At 50.2% G+C, this 25,263-nt stretch overlaps 1 protein-coding gene across 1 annotated transcript in view; it reads right to left on the bottom strand.

Moving 5' to 3' along the window:
- The window catches only part of PTPN9 (protein tyrosine phosphatase non-receptor type 9), an 88,280-nt gene extending 78,640 nt beyond the window's left edge, over positions 1-9,640 (bottom strand). Inside the window, exon 1 of the mRNA XM_055131244.1 lies at positions 9,466-9,640. Within this exon, the coding sequence (XP_054987219.1) occupies positions 9,466-9,528 (63 nt within the window). The 5' untranslated portion in view covers positions 9,529-9,640. The remainder of the gene's footprint in view (positions 1-9,465) is intronic.
- Positions 9,641-25,263: the final 15,623 nt, after the last annotated feature.

Here is a 25,263-nt window from a genome sequence, read left to right as displayed (position 1 = left end):
TGCCTAGCACAGGGCCAACCCAGATTCAATTCCTGGCGCCCCATATGGTGTCCCCAAGCCCACCACAGACTCTGAGTATCACTGGCTGAGGCCCAAAAACAAAAGAAGAAAAGAGAGGAGACAAAGAGGAGATGGAGAAGGAGGAGCAGCAGCAATAAAACAGTGAAAGAGGGGCCGGAGCGATAGCACAGCGGGTAGGGCGTTTGCCTTGCACGCGGCCGACCCGGGTTCGATCCCCGGCATCCCATATGGTCCCCCAAGCACCGCCAGGAGTAATTCCTGAGTGCAAAGCCAGGAGTAACCCCTGAGCATCGCTGGGTGTGACCCAAAAAGCAAAAAAAAAAAAAAAAAAGTGAAAGACACAGAAAATGATGAAATTATTACAAGCACCCTCAAAACCACCTGAACTATTAGAAGTTTTAGACTGGGGTCGGAGAGACAAATCAGCAGGCTGAGCTCATGCCAAGCGTGCAGGAGGCCCAGGTTTGAGCCTTGTCATGACATGGTCACCCAAGCACAGAACTGGGTGACCCCTGAGCACTGTCAGGTACACCCCAAAACAAACAAGTTTTAGACTATCTTCCAGTTCATGACTACTAAGTGAGTCTTTTCTTCCTATTTGTTGTTTTGGTATGTGCAGGGGAGGGGCTTGGGCCACACCCAGGGGTTGTCGAAGGTTATTCCCACTCTGTGGTCAGGGCTCTGTGCTCAGGAGCCATCCTTGAGAAAACTGTGCTTCTAAAAATGAAGGGGATGAATACCATTCTATTTATTTGGGGGCCACACCTGGTGGTACTTGTGGCTCTGCACTCCTGGTTAGCTCGGGAGACCATTTAGGGTACTAGGGATCAAACCCAGTCAGCTATGTGCAAGGCAAGTGTCCTTACCTGCTGTACTATCTCTCTGGTCCCATGTCTTTGCTCTTTACTTACTGCATGTGATGACAAGGATCTTATATCTATAAAAGGCTTTGGGTTTTGTTTTGTCGTTACTGGGCCACACCGGGTATGCTCAGGGGTTACTCCTGGCTCCATGCTCAGGAATTACTCCTGATGGGGTTCAGGGGACCATACAGGATGTCAGGGATAGAATCTGGGTTGGCCACGTGCAAGTCAAGCACCCTACCTCCTGTACCATCTCCTCACCCACTCCAGTCCTGTATCTGTAAGATATTTTACTTACTTAAAATCTTAATTACGGGCCCAGAGCTATAACACAGCGAGTAGGGTGTTTGCCTTGTACGTGGGCAACCTGGGTCTGATCCCCAGAATCTCATATGTTTCACCAGCACCATCTGGAGTAATTCCTGAGTGAAGAGCCCAGTGTGACCTTCCCCAAAAGACCCCCCCCAAAAAAAAAAAAAACTTAGTTACTTAATTTCTATTTATAAACAGTTCTGTTTAGAAAAATGCCAGGTTTGAGGGGCCAGAGAGATAGTACAGTGAGTGAGTGAACAACCAACCCAGGTTCAATCCTAGGCACCTCAAATAGTTACTCAGTATTGTTAAGAATGATTCCTGTGAACAGAGCCAGGAATAAACCCTGAGCTCCACTAGGTGTGGCCAAAAAACAAACAAAAAGAGGCTGGAGCGATAACACAGGGGGTAGGGCATTTGCCTTGCACGATTCCCAGCATCCCATATGGCCCCCCAAGCACCGCCAGGAGTAATTCCTGAGTGCATGAGCCAGGAGTAACCCCTGTGCATCGCCAGGTGTGGCCCAAAAAAATAAAAAAACACCTAACCAAAAAACAACAAATTTAGATTCAGGGTGCTCAGTAACTCAGGTCCACAGAGATTGAACTGAGTTATGAAGCTGAAACTGGAGCCAGTGCAAAATGAGAAATCATCCCGACAGGCACAGCCCTCCAGCACTAAGGAGTGCAGAAAGCTAAACTCTCATCTTATCCCACCTGCCCCCAGGAGCATCTCCCCTAGTCCAGAGCAAGACGAATACAATACTGTGATATTGCGTGCACAATTAGGAGCTCTTCAGGAAAGAATCACACAGGGGGAGAGAGAGTGATTGCTCTGGGAAAAGTACCCTGCTACCCTGCTATCTAGGACCTCAGACAGGGTGGGGGAAGTTGTAAAGTTGTGAAACAGTTAAGACTGGAGGTCCTGGGGCCAGAGCGATAATACAGGAGGGAGGCGGTTCCCAGCACCCCCACTGGTCCCCCAGCACTGCCAGGAGTAATTCCTGAGTGCAGAGCCAGGAGTCACATCACTGAGCATTGAGCATTGCAAGGTGTGACCCAAAAAGGGAAAAAAAAAAAAAAAGACTGGAGGTCCTGGGACCAAATAGATAGTACAGCAGGTAGGGTGCTTGCCTTGCACAATCCTTGTATCCCAGATGGTCCCCAAGCCCTTCCAGAAGTGATCCCTGAGGGCAGAGCCAGGAATAAGCCCTGAGCACCACTGGATGCGACAAGGAAAAAAAAAAAAAAAAAGACAGGTCTTCATATCTGAACAAGTACTTTGTTAGGGCATATGGCTGATTTTTTTTTCTTTTTTTGCAGGGTGGGAGGATGCCACATCTGGCAGTGCTCATAGTTCTGTGCTCAGGGTCACGCCTGGCACTGCTCAAAGATCCATGAATGTGAGAAGTCAACCCAAGCCTCCTGCATACAAAGTGTGTACTCAAGTCAACTGAGCTATTTCTCTGACCCCATATCTTCTGATCTTAGCACGGCAGTGAGTCAGCCACTTTGCTATAAAACAGAACTGAAAGGGCTGGAGCGATAGTATACAGGGCAGGGTACTTGCCTTGCCTGTAGCCTACCCGGGTTCAATGCCTGGCACCTCATATAGTCCAAAGCCTGCTCAAGCCCTAATTAATTCTAAGTGAGTGCAAATGCTGAGACATTTTATCTCTGAAAACCTCCAGGTCTACTGAACGTTCACAAAGCTAAGTCGAACACGCTTGATGTGCTCAGAAAATTCATTTTTCTATTGGCTTAAATGATATTTATTTTTGAACATTTCTGGATGCTGGAAGTCCAGGAGGTGACTGATAAAATGGTCTAGTTCTGGGTAAAACCTTTCTGACACTCAGAAGCCGTCTTTTCTCTGCGGATACGGCGGAGTGAAGATGTTGTCATGGCTGGGTAAAGCGGGGAGCGTGGGAGCAGACTCGGAGAAAGAGTGCTTCTGCCTCTCAGCCTGACCAACCTCCACCACCAGTGCTCGGCAAATGCCTCACATGAGTTGGGACTGGTAAAGTCAGCTACAAGCGCTGACACAGCACGGACACACACATCACCAGCTCCACAAGGGAACCATCAACTGGCTCTGCACGGTATGGGAGGGTACTCCCTGCCACCCATTTCCTTGGGGAGTCTTGGACTAAGGCTGCAACAAGGCATCACTCTTTGCAGGAGAAGGAAAGTCAGTGCACCCCGAGGTTCACCGTGCTCAGAAATGTTCATAGTAAGAATCTGACATACAAATGAGGTTTCACCTAATTGCTAAGTACAGTATCATTCTTAATTTGAAACAATAAAGAATGGGGGATTCTTCACCTTTCCCTCTCTGGAAGGCCTCAATTTAAACTTCATGAATCATTGGGTCTTTGACGTATGGTTACTTCCGGGGCAGAGATGACATTTAGCACAGGACATGTGAGGCTGTGGGAAAAGGGAAGTTCTTGACCACAAGAACCAGGACAAAACCCCTGGCCCTGGGAAAAATGCCAAAAATTTCTGAAGTCTGCTGCAAGGCAGTTACATTTTTAGTTTCAGATGATTCTAAGAACACAAACTATTTTCTGAAAGCTACACTATAAAACTGCAAACTAACCATGTACTGGCATTCAGAAGAATCCTTGCTAAGTAATGGTCTCCAAGGTAAGAATGAGTACTTTCCTCCTTTGGATTGGTTTAAACTAACCTGCCTTGAAATTTTTTTGTTCAAAGACAGAAAACATCATAATAGCGAACCTTACAGTATACTTACGGTGTAAGCATCAGACTGAGAGCTCTACGTGTATTAATTCATTAGTCTTGACAACAATGCACAATGCTATATACTCTGAACTTGAATTTTTTTTTTCAGGTCACACCTGGCCATGCCTGGGAGTGACTCCTTGTTCTGCCCTCAGAGATCACTCCTGGCAGTTCTCAGTGGACCAAAATGGGTACCAGGAATCAAAAGCAGGTCAGCTGCGTGCAAGGCAAGTGCCCTACCCACTGTACTACTGCTCCCGCCCCTGAACTTGAATTTTTTTTTTCTGCTGGGGGAGGGGTGCTGTGCCATACCTGGCAGTGCTCAAGGTTATTCCTGCTGTGTGAGGCGTCACTCCCGGCAGTACTCTGGGGCCTTCTATGATGCTAGGGATTGTATCAAGGTTGGCTACATGCAAGAAAAGCACTTTAACTTTTGTGCTATCTCTCTGGACCCAACAACATGATCTTTAAAGGATTTTCTTAAGTGGCTTTGAAAATATAGATTATTTAAATTACAACAAATTTAAAGAAATTTAAAAACCTCACTGTTTTTAATGTAAGAGAAGCACTGTGTTATTAAAATCATTTTTAGGGGGCCAGATAGTACAGTGGGTAGGGGAATTGTCTTGCACACAGCCAACCTGGGTTCAATCCCCAGTATCCCATATGGTCCCCCAGTGATTCCTGAGTGCAAAACCAGGGGTAAATCCTGAGCAAGACTAGGTGTGCCCCCCCCCAAAAAAAAAACTATATAAAATCACTGTTAGCTTAAAATAAAAGTATGAATAAAAACACAAGCACTTAAGGAAAATAACCTTTATTTTGTTCTATCACTGTTAAGAAAATCCAAGCAAAGCTCAAAGACCCTAAAAGGCCATAATTGGTGGATTCAAGTCTCTTTAAGCTACTGAAAGTCTATTTTATGATTTATTACAAATAGGAAGTTCTCCTTACAACTTACGACCAAAGAGCTGGGGAGAAGCTCAAAGAGTCAGAATAAATTCTTTGCATAAGGAAATCCTGGGTTTGATTCCTGGCATCACATGATCCCCCAAGAACGGTCAAGTATGGGCTCCAAACAGACACACAAACAAAAGAAACTTGTCGGCCAAAGAACAGTACAAAAGGTAGGGCGCCTGTCTTGCACACAGCTGACCAGGTTCTATGCTCCACCCCCCCCCATCTCGTATGTTCCATTGAGGACCACCAGGAGTGATTCCTGAATGCAGAGCCAGGAATAAACCTGATCACTGCAAGGTGTGGCCCCAAAACAAAATAAACAAATCATACAGGGTCAGAGAGATATAAGGCACTTGCCTTGCATAAGGCTGCAGTGGTTGCAACACTGGTTTCAAATGCCTGCACCAGATATGGTCCCCTGAGCACAGAAGGGTCACTCCCAAGCACAGTCAGGAAAAGCCCCTGGGCACCTCTGGGTGTGGCCCAAACACTCTCCCAAAATAAATAATTTTTTAATTAATTAAAAAATATTTGGGGGGGGGTGGCGCGATAGCACAGCGGGTAGGGCATTTGCCTTGCACGCAGCCGACCCGGGTTCGATTCCCAGCATCCCATATGGACACTGAAGCGCCATCAGGAGTAATTCCTGAGTGCATGAGCCAGGAGTAACCCCTGAGCATCGCTGGGTGTGACCCAAAAAGGAAAAAAAAAAAGACAAAATAAAACAAAAAAATTTTTTGGGTTCACAAAAAATGGGGGGGGGGAAATATCCAGTCCTTTCTTATTAAAAAAAATACTGATGGAGGGGCCAGAGGATAGCACAGCGGGTAGGGCGTTTGCCTTGCATGCGGCCGACCGGGGTTCGATCCCCGGCATCCCATATGGTCCCCCAAGCACCGCCAGGAGTAATTCCTGAGTGCAGAGCCAGGAGTAACCCCTGAGCATCGCTGGGTGTGACCCAAAAAGCAACAACAAAAAAAATACTGATGGGGGGGCTGGAGCAATAGCACAGTGGGTAGGGCGTTTGCCTTGCACGCGCCCAACCCGGGTTCGATTCCCAGGATCCCATATGGTCCCCTGAGCACCGCCAGGAGTAATTCCTGAGTACGGAGCCAGGAGTAACCCCTGTGCATCCCCGGGTGTGACCCAAAAAGAAAAAAAAAATACTGATGGGGGGCTGGAGAGTTAGTACAACAGATAGAGCACCTGCCTTGCACACAACTGACCAGGGTTCAAACCCCAAGTCCCCCAAGCATCACCAGGAATGATCCCTGAGCACCAAGCCAGGAGTAAGACCCAACACTGCTGTCATATGCCAAAGACCAAAATAATAAGAAATAAGAAAGACTTTCAGAATCAGGATATCATTCAAAGTACTAGTACACACGGTTGCATGCTGGAGGCCTGGTCTCATCCCTGGCACCCCACAGGGTCCCCAGAGCAACTCCCAAGCACCAGTTCAGGTAGCAGCCCAAGCTGGGTAGGTGTGGCCCAAACAAACCAAACAAAAAGGCTTTTGCATTTACAGATAAACACATCAAAGAGGGACTATATTACTGACACAAAGCCATCTTGGTTTTTAATATCCTTCATATTTGGCCCCAAGGAGAGTTATTTATCTTGCCTAAAATAAAAAGATTTTTTTTTTAAAAAAAAAAAAGAAGTAGGTCTGACTGGGGCCACACCTCAAAACTGAGAACTGCCAACTCTATCTTAAGGAACACTTTTTTCTAAGAGTAAGTTTAAGAATAATTTCATCACAACTTCTTTTTCCTTTTTTTTTTTTAAAAAAAAGTCTGTGTGTGTGTGTATTGCTGCAATGCAGGAGGGCTAACACTCTTGGCTGTAATATAATGGAGAGCCACACACTTGGCTGGGGACCCAGGGATCCCAATCAGCAGAGCCATGGGCTCACACTGGGGCCGGGGGTACCCTGCTGGGGATTGAACTTGTGGCCTCAGCAGCCTTAGGTTTGCCAGACAGTACCTGTGACACTGAGCTATCCCCAGAGCCCTCATCACAATCTCTGCACAAACCGCGTATGTTGTCTTCGGGCATTTCATTATAATGAGTAAAGATTTTCCCAATTTTTAACCGTATTTTTAAAATATCATCAAAACAAGACATATAAATCCTCAAACTCACAATGTACCAATACTGACACCTTCACTGGCTAATCTTTACATGAAAGTAACAGTCTAACAGGAAACATATGCAAAAGGAGGCAGAAAAGTCCACTGAGTAGAAATCATGGCTCCACTCCCTTCTAGCCATGAACAGTGTCCTTCCTTCAGCCTGCATTTTTGTATGTGCGCACAATGAGTTAATAATTCCAGTCTTGTGGGGGTGGGGGCTGCTTTTTGAGAGGTCAAGGGAAATCACATCGGGTGATGCTCAGGGCCTGCTCCTGGCCCTGCACTCAGCAATCACTCCTAATGGTGCTCTGGGGACCACGTGGAATGCCAGAGATGGAGCCCAGGTGGGAGCGTACAAGGCAAAAGCCCGCCCCAATATTATTACTCCGGGAGGATTAACTGTGCAACATGCTCAGCACAGTGTCCTGCTCAAAGGAGGCACTCAGGAAACAATTAGTATTAGTTGTTATTCATGTAAGGCCCTTATAAAGGCAAAGCTTTTTTTCCCCCTTGTATCTCGCTTGTAGGCTCTACAATTATTAAGAAATGAATAAATGAAGGCAAGAAACATCAAAGCTAAAAAATGAGGATTGGCATATCAGTTGAACACATGCCTAGATAGGAAATGAGACTATGAATAATGACCTTTAAAATAGCATTTATCAGAAGACTGGGGAGGTGGCTCGGCAGCAATGGTAGATGTATGAGGTCTGGTACATGAAGCAAATCTCTGGCATAGCATACACACACAAGTATCATGGGGCTGAAGAGAGTACAGCAAGTAGGAATTTGTCTTGCATGTAGCCAACCTGGGTTCAAGTCCCTGCATCCCATAGAGTCCCCGACTGCAGAGCCAGGAGTAATCCCTAAGCACATCTCCAGGTGTGGCCCCCCTCCAAAAAAAAGGCCAGGATAGCTCAGGGTCAGGGGTACATGCACGAAGACTGGAGTTCAATCGCTGACCCCATACATCCCCTGACCCAGCACTACCAGTGTGGTCCCCGCAATGTGGCACTGTGGAGCCCTAGCACTGAACCAAATAGCCCAGTGGACAAGAACTGAAGGGAGTGGCCCCAGGCCATTTGAATACTGCATGGGATATCCAATAAATAATAGGAACAGAGAGATGTACAGAGGAGAAAGTACTTGCCCTGCACACAGCTGACCAGGTTCAGCTGGCACCGCATATGATCCCCTGAGCCTCACGAGAAGTGACCACGGAGCACAGAGCCAGGAGTAAGACCTGAGTCCAGCCAGGTGTGGCCCCATCCCCTCCCAAATAATAATGCATTTATGATATCTTATCAGTATATGTTTGGTTTGTAGATTTATTTTACATAGCTGGGATCATGAAGCCCTTGAGTACTCCAAACAAAAAAGTAAAGAAATATACATATGCATTATGTCAAGAGGCGAGCCATTTTCACAGCAGAATCCTAATGTCTGCAAGTCTCAGAAACGCAGGAGCCTGTGGAGAAGAGGGGAAAGTGCTCTCCCTTCCCAGAACTGAAGGTCCTAGAGCTGGCAGCAGGGGCTGCGGGCCCACCTGCTTGCACCAGGCCACTGACTCGGCTGCCGCCAGGATGCTCGCTCCCTTCTCCAGGGCTGAATTCTTTCCACCCCGTTCCTGCTGACTGTATCTCAAGGCATCAAAAAGGCAAGAATGTGGTCGGAAAGCATAGCTGGGGGAAAAAAAAAATGTCATCTCCGCAAACGAGAAGAGTCCAGGACTTTTCCAAACTGGGTCTGAAAATGCGCCCAGGACACGAGAGCACGTCCGTGAAAACCAGCCCCCGGTGGCGACCCCGCTGGCTACGGCGCAACCCACAGGGCTCCTTTTCTGCCGTGCTGGGGAGCAAAGAGGAAACGGGGGGCCAGGCCGGGTGCGGACAGGGCCAAGGGGGAGCGCTGGGTGCCCTTCGGCTCCGGGCGCAGCCCCGCGGCCCTTCCCATCCCAGGGCAGGGGCGGTTCGGGTCTCCCCAAATGCACACTCGGGGGGCGGGGGGCGAGGCGCCCCGGGCTCTCCCTCGCTCACGGCGCCCCCGCCCATCCCGGTGACCCCCGCCGGCCGTTTCCTCCCGGGAACTGAAGGTCACAAGCTGGAAGGGACAATGGAGCCCGGCGCAGGCCGCGGGAAGATGGGACGAGGGAGACGCGGGGCAGTCGGGGCGCGGGGTCCCGGGGCGCAGCGCCCGCCCGACCCCGGCCCGCTCCGTGCCCGCGGGCCGCGAGCGCCCCTCGCCGCTGCCCCCGCGCCCGCCGGCCCCTCCGCGCGCTCCCGGGGGGCGGCCGAGGCGGGCGCGGTCCCCCGGCGCAGGCCCCGCGGGGCCCGGGCGGCGGGGGAGGGGGCCGGGCGCGGGGCCCGGGCGGCGGCGAGCCCGGGGCGGGGGTCCGGACACACCCACCGGGCGCGCGGCCCCGCTTACCTGCTCCTCCTCGGGGCTGAGCTCGGGCGCCATGTCGGCCCGGGGCGCGGTCGCGGGCTCCATCCCGGCGGCCCGGCCTCAGCGGCCCGCGGCCGGCGCGCGCATGCTGCGGGGCCCGGCCCGCCGCGCTGCTTCCTCCGGCCGGGCGGCCGCGCTGGGCGGGCGGAAACCCCGGCGCTCCTCCCGGCGGCGCGCGCTCCCTCCTCTCCGGGGGCGGGCGGAGCCGGGCGGGGGCGCGTGCGGCCGCGGGGCGCCGCGGGGCGAGGCGCGGGGCCGGGGGGCGGCGAGCCGGCCAAGTCGACGGCGCGAGCCGGGCGCGAGCCAGAACTTTCCCAGGCGCCCGCGGCACGGCCGGCCCCGGCGGCGGCGGCGACCCCTGCGACCCTCGCGGCAGCCTCCCGGGCCCGCTGCTCAGAAGCCGCGGCGGGCGCGGGCGCGCGGGAAGCGGGGCGCGAGCGGGGGCGAAGCGCCCCCCCGGCTGCTGGCGGCCGGCACGGCGGCCGCGCGAGCCCCCCGCGGCCCCATTGAGAAACCCGAGCGTCTCATTCACAAACAGGCGGCGGCGGCGCCGGCCGGCAGGGGGCGACCGAGAGGCCCCCGCGGGCGGCCGCGCGGGGGCGGAGCGGCGGGCTGGGCTGGAGACGGGCCGCGGGGAGCGGCGGAGGCGCTGGCGGCGCGGAGGGGGGCGAGTGGGGCCCCTCGAGCTCTGCCCGCGCGTCCCCGCGACTCTCGGACCCGCCCCCCGCGCCGCTGGAATGGCGTTGGAGCCCCTCGCGACCACTCGGGCGGGCCACGGCAGAGCTTTGTTGGGGGGCACGAGGCCGCGCACGGCTCAGCCCGGTGGGTCTCGCCTCCTCCCGGGGCGAAACGCAGTCTCAAAGGGACACGAGGAGCAGGCCGCAAGCTAGCCCCGGGTGCGAAGGGACTTATGTTGTTGTTGTTACGGTCTTCGGGCCACACCTAGCGATGCTCAGGGCCGGCTCCCTGCTCTGCACTCAGAAATTACTCTTGGCGGTGCCCGGGGGACCAGATGGGGTGCCGGGAATCGAACCCGGGCAGCAGCGGGCAAGGCAAGCGCCCTACCCACTGTATCGCTCCGGCGCCCCGCCTCCCGGGATACTTTTATTTACATCCTATAATTTTTTTTAAGTTTTGATGCCTTAATGATAGGGCACAGGCATTGTATGTTAATAAGGGAAAACAAAATCATTTTTACTTATACACGGATACGCAGGGGAAGTACATGGGATGGGAAGTCTTTAGAACTGAGGAGCATGCCCAGGATTCTGAAGTTCTTCCCGGGACTTAGGGGAGCAGAGGGAGATTGTGGGGAGGACCACACCCTGAGGTGCCTGGGTGCTACTCCCTCCATCCCCCTGACAGGGCTCCTGCAAATGGGCTGTATCCTAGACCTCCTGCATGCAGAGAATTCCTTCATGGTGTTGAGCGATCACTCAGCCCCCTTCTGCGACTTTGAAAGCAACCTCTGACTTCCCCTTAGCACTCTAGCAACAGCCATTTCAGACTGCCCTTGGTTAGAGAGGGAACCCTATGGGGTAACCATATGGAGTGCCAGTGGAACCCTGGTCCAGGTGCAAGGCAAGCATCCTCCGTTCTCCAGCCTTGAGAGCTATTGCTGTCTCGCTCTTCACCAAGACTGGCTCTGGGTGGAGTTCATCACCCAACATAGAGTTACCCCTGGCTCAGTACTCAGAAATTGCTCCTCAGAGTCAGAGAGATAGCAGGTAAGAAATTTGCCATGCATGCTGCTGACCAGGGTTTGATCCCTGGCATCCCTAGGGTCCCCAGAGGACTCCAAGAGTGACTCCTGAACACAGAGTCAGGAGTGTGCCCTGAGCACCGCGGGGTGTGCTCCAAAAAATAAGAGAAATGAAACAGAGGCTGGAGAGATTCAGTACAGCGGGTAGGGTACTCGCCTTGTGCTGCCTTGCCCAGGAGGTCCAGAGCCCATGGCAAGTCGCTACCAATCAGGCCATCAGTTCAGTGTAAGGGCTAAGGATGCGGAGCTATTCAGGCTCTGCAGTGCCAAGGGGAGCTGGGCCACCTAGAGCCACATCCAGCGAGGCTTTAGGAGACCACGTGGTGATGGGAATCCACACTGGTCAGGTGCATGGGAGGCATGAGACTTACCGGCTGTACTATCTCACCACCCTCAGTGTAACGACAAGGAGCTGTATGGAATGAGAATTATGAAATTAATGAAAGTTAAGGAAATATGTATGATGGGGACTGGGAACTGAAACTGACCCCCTAAGTTCAACAAGAGAAGGGAGGGAGAAGCATTGCTTTTATGACCCCAATTAACCGAGTCAAGATTGATGGGAGCACGCTGGGCCTGACAGATTTATGGGCGTGCACGGGAGATGGCACCTGAAGGCCAGGCCAAAAACGGGCAAGAGATACTGACACTGACTTTTTCTTTGAGCACCTGAAGCCCATACCATGCGGGAATGATGCATTGATTGTTTTCCTTTTACTTATTACCTCTGTATCCCCTGTTTCACTGATAAGAATGTATGAAGATTGTAGCCCACCTTTAGAGGATAAAAGAGAGACCCTCTCAGCAAACGGGACTCCAAGTCTCTTTCTCTTCTGACTTGGGGTTCTCAGCGCTGAGCCTCTAATAAACTCACTGTCCTATCCCAAGCTGTCTCTGTTCCTTCGAGACTTGCACCAACACACCAGTATATGTGTTTTTTCTAATTTGGTAGATTAGGGACTGGGATGTGGCTCAGTGGTCTTGCATTTGCGGGCACTGGGCTGGTCACCATCAGAGCAAACTAAGAGGATAAACTGGGCAGGTGCACATCTTTTCTAATTTGGAAGGTCAAGAAGATGGTACACAGCCTGTTCTGCAAGCCCGTGTTCTCTTTTTGAATACATATCTCACTTGCTTTTCTCTGTCTTTTTGTTGTTTCCTCTCTGGAGAAGCCCGTGTTCTTTCTTGAACACACACTTCCTCTCTTTCTCTCTCTTCATGTCTTTCTAAGAAAATTCCGTTCAGGGGCTGGATCGATAGCACAGCGGGTAGGGTGTTTGCCTTGCATGCAGCCGACCCGAGTTCGATTCCCAGCATCCCATATGGTCTCCCGAGTACCACCAGGAGTAATTCCTGAATGCATGAGCCAGGAATAACCCCCAAGTATTGCTGGGTGTGATCCAAAAAGAAAAAAAAATATTCCATTCAATAAAAATTGTATTGTTCACTACATATATAAAAAATAATAATAAGGGGGCTGGAGTGATAGCACAGCAGGTAGGGCGTTTGACTTGCACGTGGCCAACCTGAGTTCGATTCCCAGCATCCCATATGGTCCCCCGAACACTTCCAGGAGTAATTCCTGAGTGCAGAGCGAGGAGTAACCTCTGAGCATCGCCGGGTGTGACCCAAAAAGGAAAAAAATGCTGGGAATTGAACCCAGGTCAGCTGCATGCAAGGCAAACGCCCTACCTGCTGTGCTATTGCTCCAGCCCCTGTTTTGGTTTAATTTTTGTGCCTCACCCAGTAGTGTTCAGGGGATCTGCCTGGCTCTGTACTCAGGAAATCATATGTTCAGCTAGTGAGCTATCTCTCCAGCCCAATAAACAAAGTTTAAGTAGCGAAACAGGCAAATTACTCTAGGGTTAACTTGGAGAAATGGCAAGAGGGCCAAGGAGATAGCTCAAGTGGTAGAGCACCTGGCTAACGTGCAAAGTCCCTGAGTTTGCATGCCACCACTAATACCGCTTGCCTTCCACACAGCCCGGAACACTGCTGGGTAGAGAGCCCTGGAGACTGTCAGCTGTGGCTCTGGACTAGAACCACAAGGAGTGACCCTCAGGTCTCCTGAGCACAGCTGAGTGTCGCCCCTCAGCAGAAGGAAATGGCAGGAGCTGGGTAGTACAGACAGTGAAAAGACACAGGAGAGGACAGGCTCTGAGCTCACTAGTTACTATTTCAGTCGTGCTTTGCCTAGAGAACCTCAGTGACTTAACAAGGGGCTCAGTGACTGAACCAGGCACGCAGCTGGTTACTTAGAATTGCACAGAAACTGGCGTCCAGGTACCCTAACTCCCAATGCAGGGACAGGGGTGGAGGAGAACGAATGAAAGGGAGTGGCTGGACAGAGTGAGCTGGGACAAGTCGCTGGGAGAAGCCATATTTTAAGAGGCACAGCTGCATGCGGAGGCGTGTGGGTGGGTGAAGGAGTGAGTGATTCTCCCGCCCAGGCCTATCACAGACCCGAGAGGGCAGAGCTTAGGAGTTTCTGAGCAGAGACATCAGGAGCATAACCAAAAGCAATGCATCTGGCTGGATCTGCCTGAGAAGGCAGCCTTAGGAGAATCCAAGAACAAAGGTGCGCCTTGAACTCTAAAGACTGAAACGAATGAAATCAAGTACCCTACTGTTTAAGCCAGTCGTCACAGCTGCAAAATGGGTTGTCATAGCAAAAACTGAACAATGTAATGACTTGTCAGTTATAGAAAACTTAGTAAATTAATGATAATACAGAGAAAATAAGTTCAGGGGGCTAGAGCGATAGTACAGGGGTTTCGGCATTTGCCTTGCATGCGGCCAACCTGGGTTCTCTCCCTGGCATCCCATGTGGTCCCCACGCACTGCAAGGAGTTAATTCCTGAGTGCAGAGTCAAGAGTAATCCCCAAGCATTGCTGGGTGTGGCCCAAAAAGAAAAAAAAGGGAGAGAGAAATAGTAAATTCATTTGTATACTTACCACAGGCTCAATTCTGCTCTAAATTATTTTCACTGGTCTAATCTCACATTACAGCATGAAAACCTGAAATTATGATGCTTATTTTACAGAAAATAGGCATAAAGTGGGGGCAGAAAAATAGTACAAAGTATAAGGGACTTGTATTGCAAGTGTCCAGGTGGGTTTGACCCCTGGCATCTCATATGGGCCCCCAAGTCCTGCCAGGAGTGATGCCAGAGCCAGACCCAGTAGTAAAGACTTAAGCACCACTGGATGTGTCCCAAAACATATATATATATACATATATATTCATATATATATATATATATATTGCAGCACTGTAGCACTGTCATCCCGTTGCTCATCGATTTGCTCAAGTGGGCACCAATAATATCTCCATTGTGAGATTTGTTGTTACTGTTTCTGGCATATCGAATACACCACAGGTAGCTTTCCAGGCTCTGCTGTGCGGGAGGGATACTCTTGGTAGCTTGCCGGGCTCTTCAACGGGACAGAGGAAGCGAACCTTGGTTGGCCGTGTGCAAGGCAAATGCCCTACCTGCTGTGCTATCATAGGCATAAAGTAGATCAATATGTACTGACAGGGATCCTTGTTTTTGTTTTGTTTTGTTTTTGGGTTTTGGACTATGCCTGGCTGTGTTCAGGATTTACTTCTGGCTCTCTGCTCAGGGTCAGTCCTGGAGTGCTTGAGAAACCAGGAATGGAACCTGGGTTGGCCATGTGCAAGCTGTGCTGTCCAGCTGTGCTGTCTCTTCGGCTATGTTGTTTTGTTTTGTTGTTTGTTTTGGGGTCATGTCTGGAGGTACTCATAAGCCAGCCTTTTACCTGGCCCTGTGCTCAGGGATCACTCCTGGAGGGGACTAGGGAGTGATCATTCAGTGCTAGGGATTGAACCTGGTTGACTGCATGTAAGACAAGACTTATGATGTACTATCTCTCTGGCCCTTTTTTTTTTCTTTTTGCTTTTTGGGTCACACCTGGCAATGCACAGGGGTCATTCCCGGCTCTGCACTCAGGAATTACCTCTGGCGGTGCTCAGGGGACCATATGGGATGCTGGGAATCGAACCTGGGTCGGCCGCATGCAAGGCAAATGCCCTACACGCTGTGCTATTGCTCCAGCCCCTCTGGCCCCATTTTTGCTTTTATTGTTATTTTTAATTTTTTTCTTTGCTTTGTTGGGTCACACCCAGCGAAGCTCAGGGGTTACTCCTGGCTCTACACTCAGAAATTACTCCTGGCGGTGCTTGGGGGAACCATATGGGATGCCAGTGATTGAACCAGGGTCGGCTGCGTGAAAGCAAATGCCCTATCTACTGTACTATCGCTCCAGCCCCTTATTATTACTTTTTTTTTTGGGGGGGGGGTTGGCTCAACCTAGAGAAGCTCAGGAGTTACTCCTGGTTCTGCACTCAGGGATCACTTCTGGTGGTGCTTGGGGGACCATATGGGATGCTGGGGATCAAAACTCGCTCTGACCCTGCTTTTATTATTAATTTTTTAGTGCCTGACTATAAAGCCTTAGAAGACAGGCTAGGGTTGGTTTGTGGGAGCATAGGTTATTAAAAAAATCCTTTCCCCAAAAACAATTGTGAGGCCATACCTAATGGTGTTTGGGGGTCAGTCCCAGTGATGTTCTGGGAACATATAGTATTGGAGATTAAATCACAGCTTCACATACAAACTATGTGTTCTAGCCCATTGTGCTATCTCCCCAATCCCAAAATCTCCTTTTATTTTCTGGGATACCCCCGTGGTGTTCAGGAGCTCTTCCTGGCTCTATGCTCAGAGTTAATACTGGCAATTCTTGGTGGACCACGCAGGGCCAAGGACAGAACCTGGGCCTCCCATATAAAAGCATCTGCTAATTAGTCTTTGAGTATCTCTTTGCTTCCATGCAACCTCCTTTGATTTAAATTTAAGTGAACTGAAATCTAAAAGTGAAAAATAAATCACAAAAAGGAAAAATGAACTGCAGAGAAGAAACCTGAGGGGGAAGGGTGTTAAAAGCTACACTTTCGTCTTTTGCTTTTAGACCTTAGGTCTCAGATCTGTCGAGAAAGCTTATCTTCCCCTTCCTCTGCCTCCTTCACCATACAAATCTGACTCATTCTTAGTCTCAGCTCAAAAGTCACCTCCTCAGCAAGATCTTCCTTGGCAACTCCCTAAACTTGAATTATACATTCCCTGGTAGTGTCTCAAGGCGCTCTCTCTCGCTCTCTCTCTCTCTCTCTCTCTCTCTCTCTCTCTCTCTCTCTCTCTCTCTCTCTCTCTCTCTCTCCTGATGTAACTGTGGAGGGGCTGGGGAGATAGCTCAAGAATCAGGGCTGTGTGCTTCATATGCACAAGGACTTGTGTCTGACTTTGCTCCCAGCACCCCCAGGTCTGGCTGGTGAACCCCAACACCACTGGGCTCAAGCATTGAACTGTCCAGCCTGGCTGCTGGGACCTTACCTTTAGGCCCCTGAAACAGTACTTGGGAGCTCTCCCCACCAAAATCTATAATTGTCTATCTGTTCTCTGTCCACTGGTCTAGTGTCTGCCTACCCTTTGGGCCTGGAAGCTCCAGGAAAGCAGGATTTACAGAAATCTTACTGGCTCCTGGGCCTCCATGATCTGGAACCACGACCTCCTCATCTGCTCCTTGGAAACTGCATTGAGTGACTGAATCACAGTCTCCAGGCCAGAGCGGGCAGGGCATTTGTCTTGCACTCATGTGGCTGACCCAGGTTTGCTCCCTGGCATCTTATATGGTTCCTGAGCACTGCCAGGAATAGTTCCTGAGTATAGGGACAGGAGTAACCCCTGAGCATTGTCAAGTACCACCCAAAAGCAAAAAACAAAGCAAAACAATTAAACTAAATAAAGACAGTCTCCCTGGTTCCGTCACTTCTACCATCTTCTCTTTTAAAAAACAAGATTTGGGGGACTGGAGTGATAGCACAGTGGGTAGGGCATTTGCCTTGCACGCGGCCGACCCGGGTTTGAATCCCAGCATCCCATATGATGGTCCCCTGAGCACCGCCAGGGGTGATTCCTGAGTGCACAGCCAGGAGTAATCCCTGTGCATCACCAGGTGCGACCCAAAAAGCAAAAAGAAAAAAGAAAAAAAAAAGAAAAATGGGTCTAAGAAGAGACTTTCAAAAATGGGATTAAAATTATTTAATGCTTAACTTCAAAAATCCAGAGTTTCTGGGGCTCTGGGGACAACTCAGAGGCAAAAACATCTGCTTGTAGGCCTGAGGCCAGTGAGGCCCCAAGTTCAACGCCCACTCCCCCTACACACACACCCATTCTCCCTATATGACCCCGGATGTGAGTTCATTCCAAACAGCTCTGCTGTTTGGGATCCCCAGGAGCACCACATAGAGTGTGATTATGAGATTACACCGAAACCAGGGGTGTAACTAAGGTTTGTGACTCTGATGAACACCAGTCAGATGTACCCTATCTCCCACCCATGCAACAAGAAAGGGAAGGGGAATTTAAAACAGCCATATTGTGGCTGGAGAGAGAACAATGGGTAAGGCGCTTGCCTTGCATGCAGCAGACCCAGGTTTAATCACCAGCATCCCATATAGTCCCCCAAGCCCACCAGGAGTCATCCCTGAGAGTAGAGCCAGGAGTAAGTCCTGAGCATCATCAGGTGTGGCCCCAAATAAACAGCATAGCTATGCATAGGGCTGAGGAGATGGTTTAAAGGGCTGGAATGAGAGTCTTGCATGAGTCCAAGGTTTCTTTTTTTGCTTTTTTTCTTTTTTGCTTTTGGGGTCGCACCCGGCGATGCACAGGGGTTACTCCTATTCTGCACCAGGAATTACTCCTGGCGGTGCTTGGGGGACCATATGGGATGCCAATGCCAGGGATCAAACCCGTGTCAGCCGTGTACAAGGCAAACGCCCTACCCGCTGTACTATCGCTCCGGCCCCAAGAGTCCTAGGTTTCGTCCCCAACACCACATGGTTCCTGGAATATCACTAGATTGGTCAAAAGAAAGGTTTTCTGGAGTGAACTTGCACCTGCCTGTGTGCATTGAGTCCTTTGGATCTATATTTGCTCCCAAACTATCTACTACTTAAAAAAAGAGACACGTTGGGCTGGAGAGACAGATAGTGCAGGAATTAAGATGCTTTGCATTTGGGACCTTAAATTCGATCCCCAGCATTGCAAATGGTCCCTTAGGACTACCAGGAATAAATCCTGATCTCTGCTGTTCCCCACCAACCCCCCGCAAGAAAAAGATAAAGAGACATGGTTTTACTACTGGCATGCTCTAACTGTAAAATATGTTCTTTAATCTTGTTATTGTTCCAAAAGGAGCTGGTTGCTAAAACCAGACACAGGAGCCAGGCTTGGCAGAAACTGGGGTGGCGGGGGGCGCGCAGGGGAGGCAACCAGTAGGACAGAGGGCCATAGGAAGGTAACAAGTTCGGAAGGTGGCCACCGTGGGGCAAAAGTTAAGGAACACTGCAGAGGAAGAGGAAATGGGCAATATAGGCTACTCCTGAATGGAGTGTCCCCCCCTTTTTTTAAAATTTATTTTATTGAATCACCATGTGAAAAGTTACAAAGTTCTCAGGCTTATGTCTCAGTTATACAATGTTCAAACACCCGTCCCTTCACCACTGCCTATATTCCACCACCAAAAACCCCAGTATGCCTCCCGCCCACCCCCCACCCCCACCTGGGTAACTGATAAATTTCACTCTTCTCTTTACCTTGATTACATTCCATATTTCAACACAAAACTCACTATTGTTGTTGGAGTTTCAACACAGAGTGTCCCCCTTTTTAATACTAGAATTTTCTCTCCTAACACCTCTATTCGCCAGCCTGGGTTCAATTACTAGTTTATGGGTTTTTTCCCCTAGGTTTTTGGGTCACACAGCGATGCTCAGAGGTTAGTCCTAGCTCTGTGCTCAGGAATTACTCCTTGCAAGCTCAGGGTATGAAGTGCCAGGGGTTGAACCCAGGTTGGCCACATGCCCCAACTGCTGTACTATCACTCCAGCCCCTGACATCTCTACACTGGTACCTCTCTCTGGAGTTCACTGAACACTGAATCACAGAGTTGTTCATCTCTCCGGCTACACTGAGCACCTTCAGGGCAAGAACCCTGTCTTGCTCATGGCCCATTCTTCAGAAGCTAACACACGCACACACGCACAGAGATAGAGAGAGAGAGAGAGAGAGAGAGAGAGAGAGAGAGAGAGAGAGAGAGAGAGAGAGAGAGAGAGCGATCTTCAGTGTTTACTGAATGAACACAGTGGAGCATTGCCAGCCAATAGGGTTTAATTCTTGCCAATGAATATCAGACAGGGAGCTGGAGAGATGGTATCATGGGTATAGCGCTTGCTTGCCTTGCATGCAGCTGACCTGGGTTTGACCCTCAGCATTCCATAGGGTCCCTCGAGCCCACCAGCAGTAATTCCTCAGGGCAGAACCAGGAGTAATCCCTGAGCACTGCCAGGTGTGCCCCACCCCAAATTAAAAAAAAAAAAAAAAAGAGCATCAGTCAGATCTGGTTCCCTGAGCTGCTTAGCTACTGTGTGAGGACAGAAGGACAGAGTCTGAGGCAGAGGTCTCACCGGAAGTGCAGAGCCCTCACTGATTGACCTGTGAGTGGGCAGGCAAGAGACCAGAGCGGTATGGATGAAGCAAGTTCAAAGCTCATTGAGGACAGTGTGAACGTTCTCCCTGACCACTGCTTTTGTGAAAGTTGCCAAAGAGAAGCAGCTCTCACAGCTTCGGGTACCCTCTTTGGTTTCCTGAGTCCCGCAGCAGAGCAAGCCCCAAGGGCAAAGGCAGAAGGGGAGGCAGCTGAAGGACTGCCAGCCCACGGGGAGGGAGGCAGGAAGAAGTTGCTGCAAACGTTAATGCTAATAGTCTGTGTGAAGTGCTAGCCAGAAGAGCTCCCTGGAGTTCAGCCGTGGCCGCTTCCCGTTGCACAGTCAAGCAAGAAAATGCCTCTTGGCTAGGTGCAATAGTGAGGCCCACCTCCCAATTTTCCAGAATGACTTTGGCTACTTCTGCATCTTCAAAACAGGAAGAAAAATTAAAAAAAAAAAAAGAGAGAGGCAACCAACCCCCCAAAACCCAGCAGAACCAGGGAGTAGTTCAAAAGGCTGCTTTGCATACAGGAGCCCAGGATGCAATCCCAGCACCTCATGAACCCCAAAACGTTGCCCCAAAGTGAGTCCTGAGCAGGGCATTGGGAGTCACCTCCAGGCACCACTGGGGTTAAACGAAACAACCAGAGATGTTTTAAATCAGCTTTTCCCAACAATCCCTGTTATTTGGGATGGATGAACCCTGCAGGGCTCAGGGGACCACTCAGAGCCAGAGTACTTTCAGCCCACCGAGGCATTAGTGTTTGGGGAAGGGGGTTTGGGCCACTCCTGCAGAACTCAGGCGCTCCCCTGGCTCTGTGCTCAAGGGTCACTCCTGGCTGTGCTGGGGGATGCAAAAAGCAAGCCCTGCACGCTCTAGTCCCAGAGGCCACTCGTAATACCTCTTCTCTCCTGCCGGCCTCTCAGAAGCATTCCACTCTGATGTTGGCCATGGCTGGTGAGCCTTCTGGAAGAGCGACTCACGACCCCAAACCAAAACTCTCGGCATTGGGTGGAGAAACAAAATTTGAACATTAATCTGGGGTACAAGGAAGAAACTCAGGCCCTGGATTCTATCCCCACCACTGCATAACCCCCTGAGCATTGCCAGGAATGGCTTCAGTGTCCCCAGGAGCCTCTGAGCAATGCCAAATCATGACAGAACTGAACAGTCAATCAAGAAAAGTGCATTAATTTTCTTCTTCTTGGGTGAGTACAATCACTAAATTCTAAAACAAGGCAAAACACAAATTGCAGGGGCTGGAGCAATAGCACAGAGGGTAGGGCCTTTGCCTTGCACTCGGCCCACCAGTGTTCAATTCCCAGCATCCCATATGGTCCCCCGAGCACCGCCAGGAGTAATTCCTGAGTACATGAGCCAGGAGTAACCCCTGTGCATCTCCAGGTGTGACACAAAAAGCAAAACACACACACACACACACACACACACACACACACACACACACACACATATATCGCAGCTCATTTTAGCCAAGCAAGCAATCATACCCAAGTTGAAATCTCAAGCCCGTGTCCTCCCTGGAACAAGTATCTCACTTCCTTGTCTCTTTCTTTGCTTGCTTATTTCCACACTGAAGAAGCCTGTGTTCTCTCTTTTTGGGTCACACCTGGTGATGCACAGGGGTTATTCCTGGAACTGCACTCAGGAATGACTCCTGGCGGTGCTCCAGGGACCATATGGGATGCTGGGAATCAAACCCAGGTGGGCCACATGCAAGGCAAATGCCCTACCCGCTGTACTATCGCTCCAGCTCCCACAATTTTTTGTTTGTTTGTTTTTGGGCCACACCCAGATCATCCCACATCTTTCTAAGCAAGTTTTGTTCAATAAAAATCTATTTTGCTGGGGCTAAAGCAATAGCACAGCAGGTAGGGCACTTGCCTTGCACGCAGCCAACCCGGGTTCGATTCCCAGCATCCCATATGGTCCCCTGAGCACAGCCAGTAGTAATTCCTGAGTGCAGAGCCAGGAGTAACCCCTGTGCATTGCCGGGTGTGACTCAATAAAGCAATAAATAAATAAAAATAAAAATAAATAAAAATTAAAAATACCCCTTTAAAAAATCTAGTTTGCTTTGGTAAGAAGACAAAAATCTCGAGACATTTTTCTACTGTTCCTGCCCTACATATTCGCAGGCATAAAACGCATGACCACATTTACTTTAAAATACATATCACAGGAATTTTACTCTTTTCCTTACTAGAGAGGAAGTCTGTAGCCAGTAAGATCTTTGCTGTTTCTTTCTCCAGTGTTGGAGGAGGAGGTCTCTGGGCTGTCTTCTTAATCACATTCACAGAACTAAAAAGCAGTTCTTATTCTTCGAAGTCTGCAATCTCTCCAAACCCGTTAGTGGTCAGCCACACACTTCCCTTCTGCGTGCTCTTCAGGGGCGCTCCCCCAGGCAGCATGAGCAGAGGACTGCGCCTCCAAACTGGATTGTCATCCTGAGCCGCGGAGTCCATCTATTCAGTTCACATTGTTATCCAGTCAATTAACATCTATTGGTAAAAGAATGGGGCTGGGGCTGGAGAGAGAAGAGAGGGAAAGGTGCTTCCCTCAAATGCATCCAAACCTGGTTCAGCACCACATATTGTCCCCTGAACACCATCAAGAGTGATCCCTGAGCACTGAGGCAGGAGGAAGACTGGAGCACCGCTTAGTGTGACCGCAAAACCCAAAAAAAGAAAAAGAAAGGTTGAAATTTTGAAGGAAGGAAGGAAGGAAGGAAGGAAGGAAGGAAGGAAGGAAGGAAGGAAGGAAGGAAGGAAGGAAGAAAGGAAGAAGGAAGGAGGGAGGGAGGGAGGGAGGGAGGGAGGGAGGGAGGAAGGAAGGAAGGAAGGGAGGGAGGGAGGGAGGGAGGGAGGGAGGGAGGGGGGACCATTAGAATGATCCGTAGGATCTTAGTTGGGGTAACAAAGGCTTTTAACATGACAAGGATTCCAAGACTAAAGAATTGAGGGTAAAGACAGGAGTTGAGGAGAGAGACAGAGACAGAGACAGAGATTAAAGACCTTGCTGTGGCTGCAGCTGCAGCCGTGACAATGGTCCAAATCCCAGCATTGCATCCATATGATCTCCTGAGTACTTCTAAGTATGGCCCCTGAGCATAGTGCCACAGTGACCCCTGAGCACATACACAGAAAGGAAAATCGGGTAAGAGAAAACCTCTCGATTTGGCCTTGAGTGAATTACTTGAATTGGATTAGAAGTCAAGTTTCAGGAAATTGAGATCTGAGAAGTGAATGAGTGGGCAAAGACTGAATGTGGGGGCTGGGGAGAAGGTCCAAAGGATCAGCGCATGTGTTGTGCATGCAGGAGTGGTTTCAGTCCCTGGCACCACAGAGTCCCTCGGGAATCACCAGGAGTGAATTCCTAACACCATCTAGCTACAGCCCCTGAGTACCACTGAGTATGGTATTCACACACAAATGCACTCACAAAAAGGGCCAGACACATGGGAATTCATCTGACACCAATGCTTCCATGCAGGCAATAGGCCTCAGGGTGGCCTTTTTGTTTGCTTGTTTGTTTTGGGAGGCACCTGGCAGTGCTCAGAGATCACTCCTGGCAAGGCTCAGGAGACATATGCATATGCATATGGCCAGAAATCGAACCCAGGTCAGCAGCATGCAAGGCAAGTGCCCTACCCGCTGTGCTATCTCTGGCCCATTAGTATGGCTTTTCTATACAATTATCTAAGAGAAGGAACCAGAAATGTAGCCCAGTGGTTGGAGGCCTGGGTTAGATCCCCAGTACTGACAAAAAGGGGAAAAAGTAAATTACCAAACCCACTTACTTTTTCTAAAAAATTATTTATTTTTGCTTTTTTTTGTGTCACACCTGGCAATGCACAGGGGTCACTCCTGGCTCTGCACTCAGGAATCACTCCTGGCAGTGCTCAGGGGACCATATGGGATGCTGGGAATCAAACTGGGTCGGCCACGTGTAAGGCAAACGCCCTACCTGCTGTGCTATCACTCCAGCCCCAAAGCCCACTTACTTTTGCACGTGTAGGTTGAAAAGTCTGGCTCCTCTAAACTCCTGGGTTACCGTGGCCCTGGGTCAGGGGACCTCAAACAGTAGTTCTTGGACAGCTCTTGCACACCAAGCCCCCGGTCAAGACAGGCCGGGTGGTGAACATCAGGCAATGTTATCAGGGACGTTTCCTTGGTAGCAATCCAGAAATCAGTTCTGGCTACTGAAAGCAAGTTAGAGTTTACTGGATGCTCATGTCATAGATGCTCAAGGCGTAGACACTCATGTTCATAGCACAAGTATCCTGACAGTGCTTGGGGGCTCGATGTGGCGCTGGGGGTTGAACCCAGGCTGCTGCCTACTGAGCCAGTACCTGACCCGCTGTGCTCTCCCTCCCGCCCGAAAAAGCAAGACTCTCACCCTCCACCAGGCAAAACCAGTGAATCCCAAAGGATTTCTCCCTTGGTTTTTTTTTTTTTTTTGACAGTTAGTTTTCCATTGCTGACAATGAAGAGATATGAAGATATGAAGCTGCTATTGCTGCCGCGCGGTTTAGGATTTCTGCATTTTAGTACTTTCTTTAGTAGTTAAGTCTAGTGAGATTTATGTTAGAAATTGCATCATTTCCCTTCCTGGGGCAGCATGGGGCTCTGGCTTAGTTCACCAATAGAGACATTGGTGGAAGCAGTTGCTGGTACCCAAAGTAGTTTAGCTGGCCTCCGGATCATGGTCATCAGCAGCAGAGCGGCCGCACAAATAAACACATGGCCATTTGGGTCGCATCTCGGCAGAGCGCGCACCTATATCGCCCCGGCCCAAGACTGCCCCACCCGCGTCCCGCTGTTTTAAGTTCTAACCTCTCTCTCTCTTTTTTTTTTTTTCCCTTTCCCAAGCCACCAAGTTCATACCTGCTTAAAGGTCCTCATAATATGGCGGACACCATGCCGCTTTCCCCCAGCAGAGGAAAGCAAACCGAGAAAGATCTTTCTCCTCCTCGGCTGGCATGGAGCTCTGGCTTAGTTCGCAGTCTAGAGACAGACATTCTCTCCCTTGGTTCTTCCACCCAAGATACGAATTCCTGGTGAAGGAACATAGATGGGCCCATCCTTTGCAACCTTGCCCTTTGTTGTTGCTTCTGCGATGACAGGGGAGAGGCCCTGGCCACGACCCACACCTGGTGCTGAGCTTGCACACATGCCCTTGGGGCTGGCATCCCTTTAGTGGGGTGATTGCACACATCTTGGGAGTGCAGACGGCCCTGCAAAGCTCCTGTGTGCTCACCAGGGGCCACACACTTTTTTAGCAGACACAGGCACATACCTGGCTGCAGTACTCCAGACTGTCCATCTGATTGTGATACCAGGGGTCCCTGCCAGCAGAGCTGCTTTGGGGGCACCAGAGATAGAAGGCAGGCCTCTCTACACTGAGCTGCTCCCCATGCCTCCTTTTTTTTTTCTT

The sequence above is a fragment of the Sorex araneus genome, chromosome 3 (genome assembly GCF_027595985.1).
Source record: "Sorex araneus isolate mSorAra2 chromosome 3, mSorAra2.pri, whole genome shotgun sequence".
Lineage (NCBI taxonomy): Eukaryota > Metazoa > Chordata > Mammalia > Eulipotyphla > Soricidae > Sorex > Sorex araneus.
Note: the sequence above shows the minus strand (reverse complement) of the source record. Positions and strands in the feature narration are given on the sequence as shown.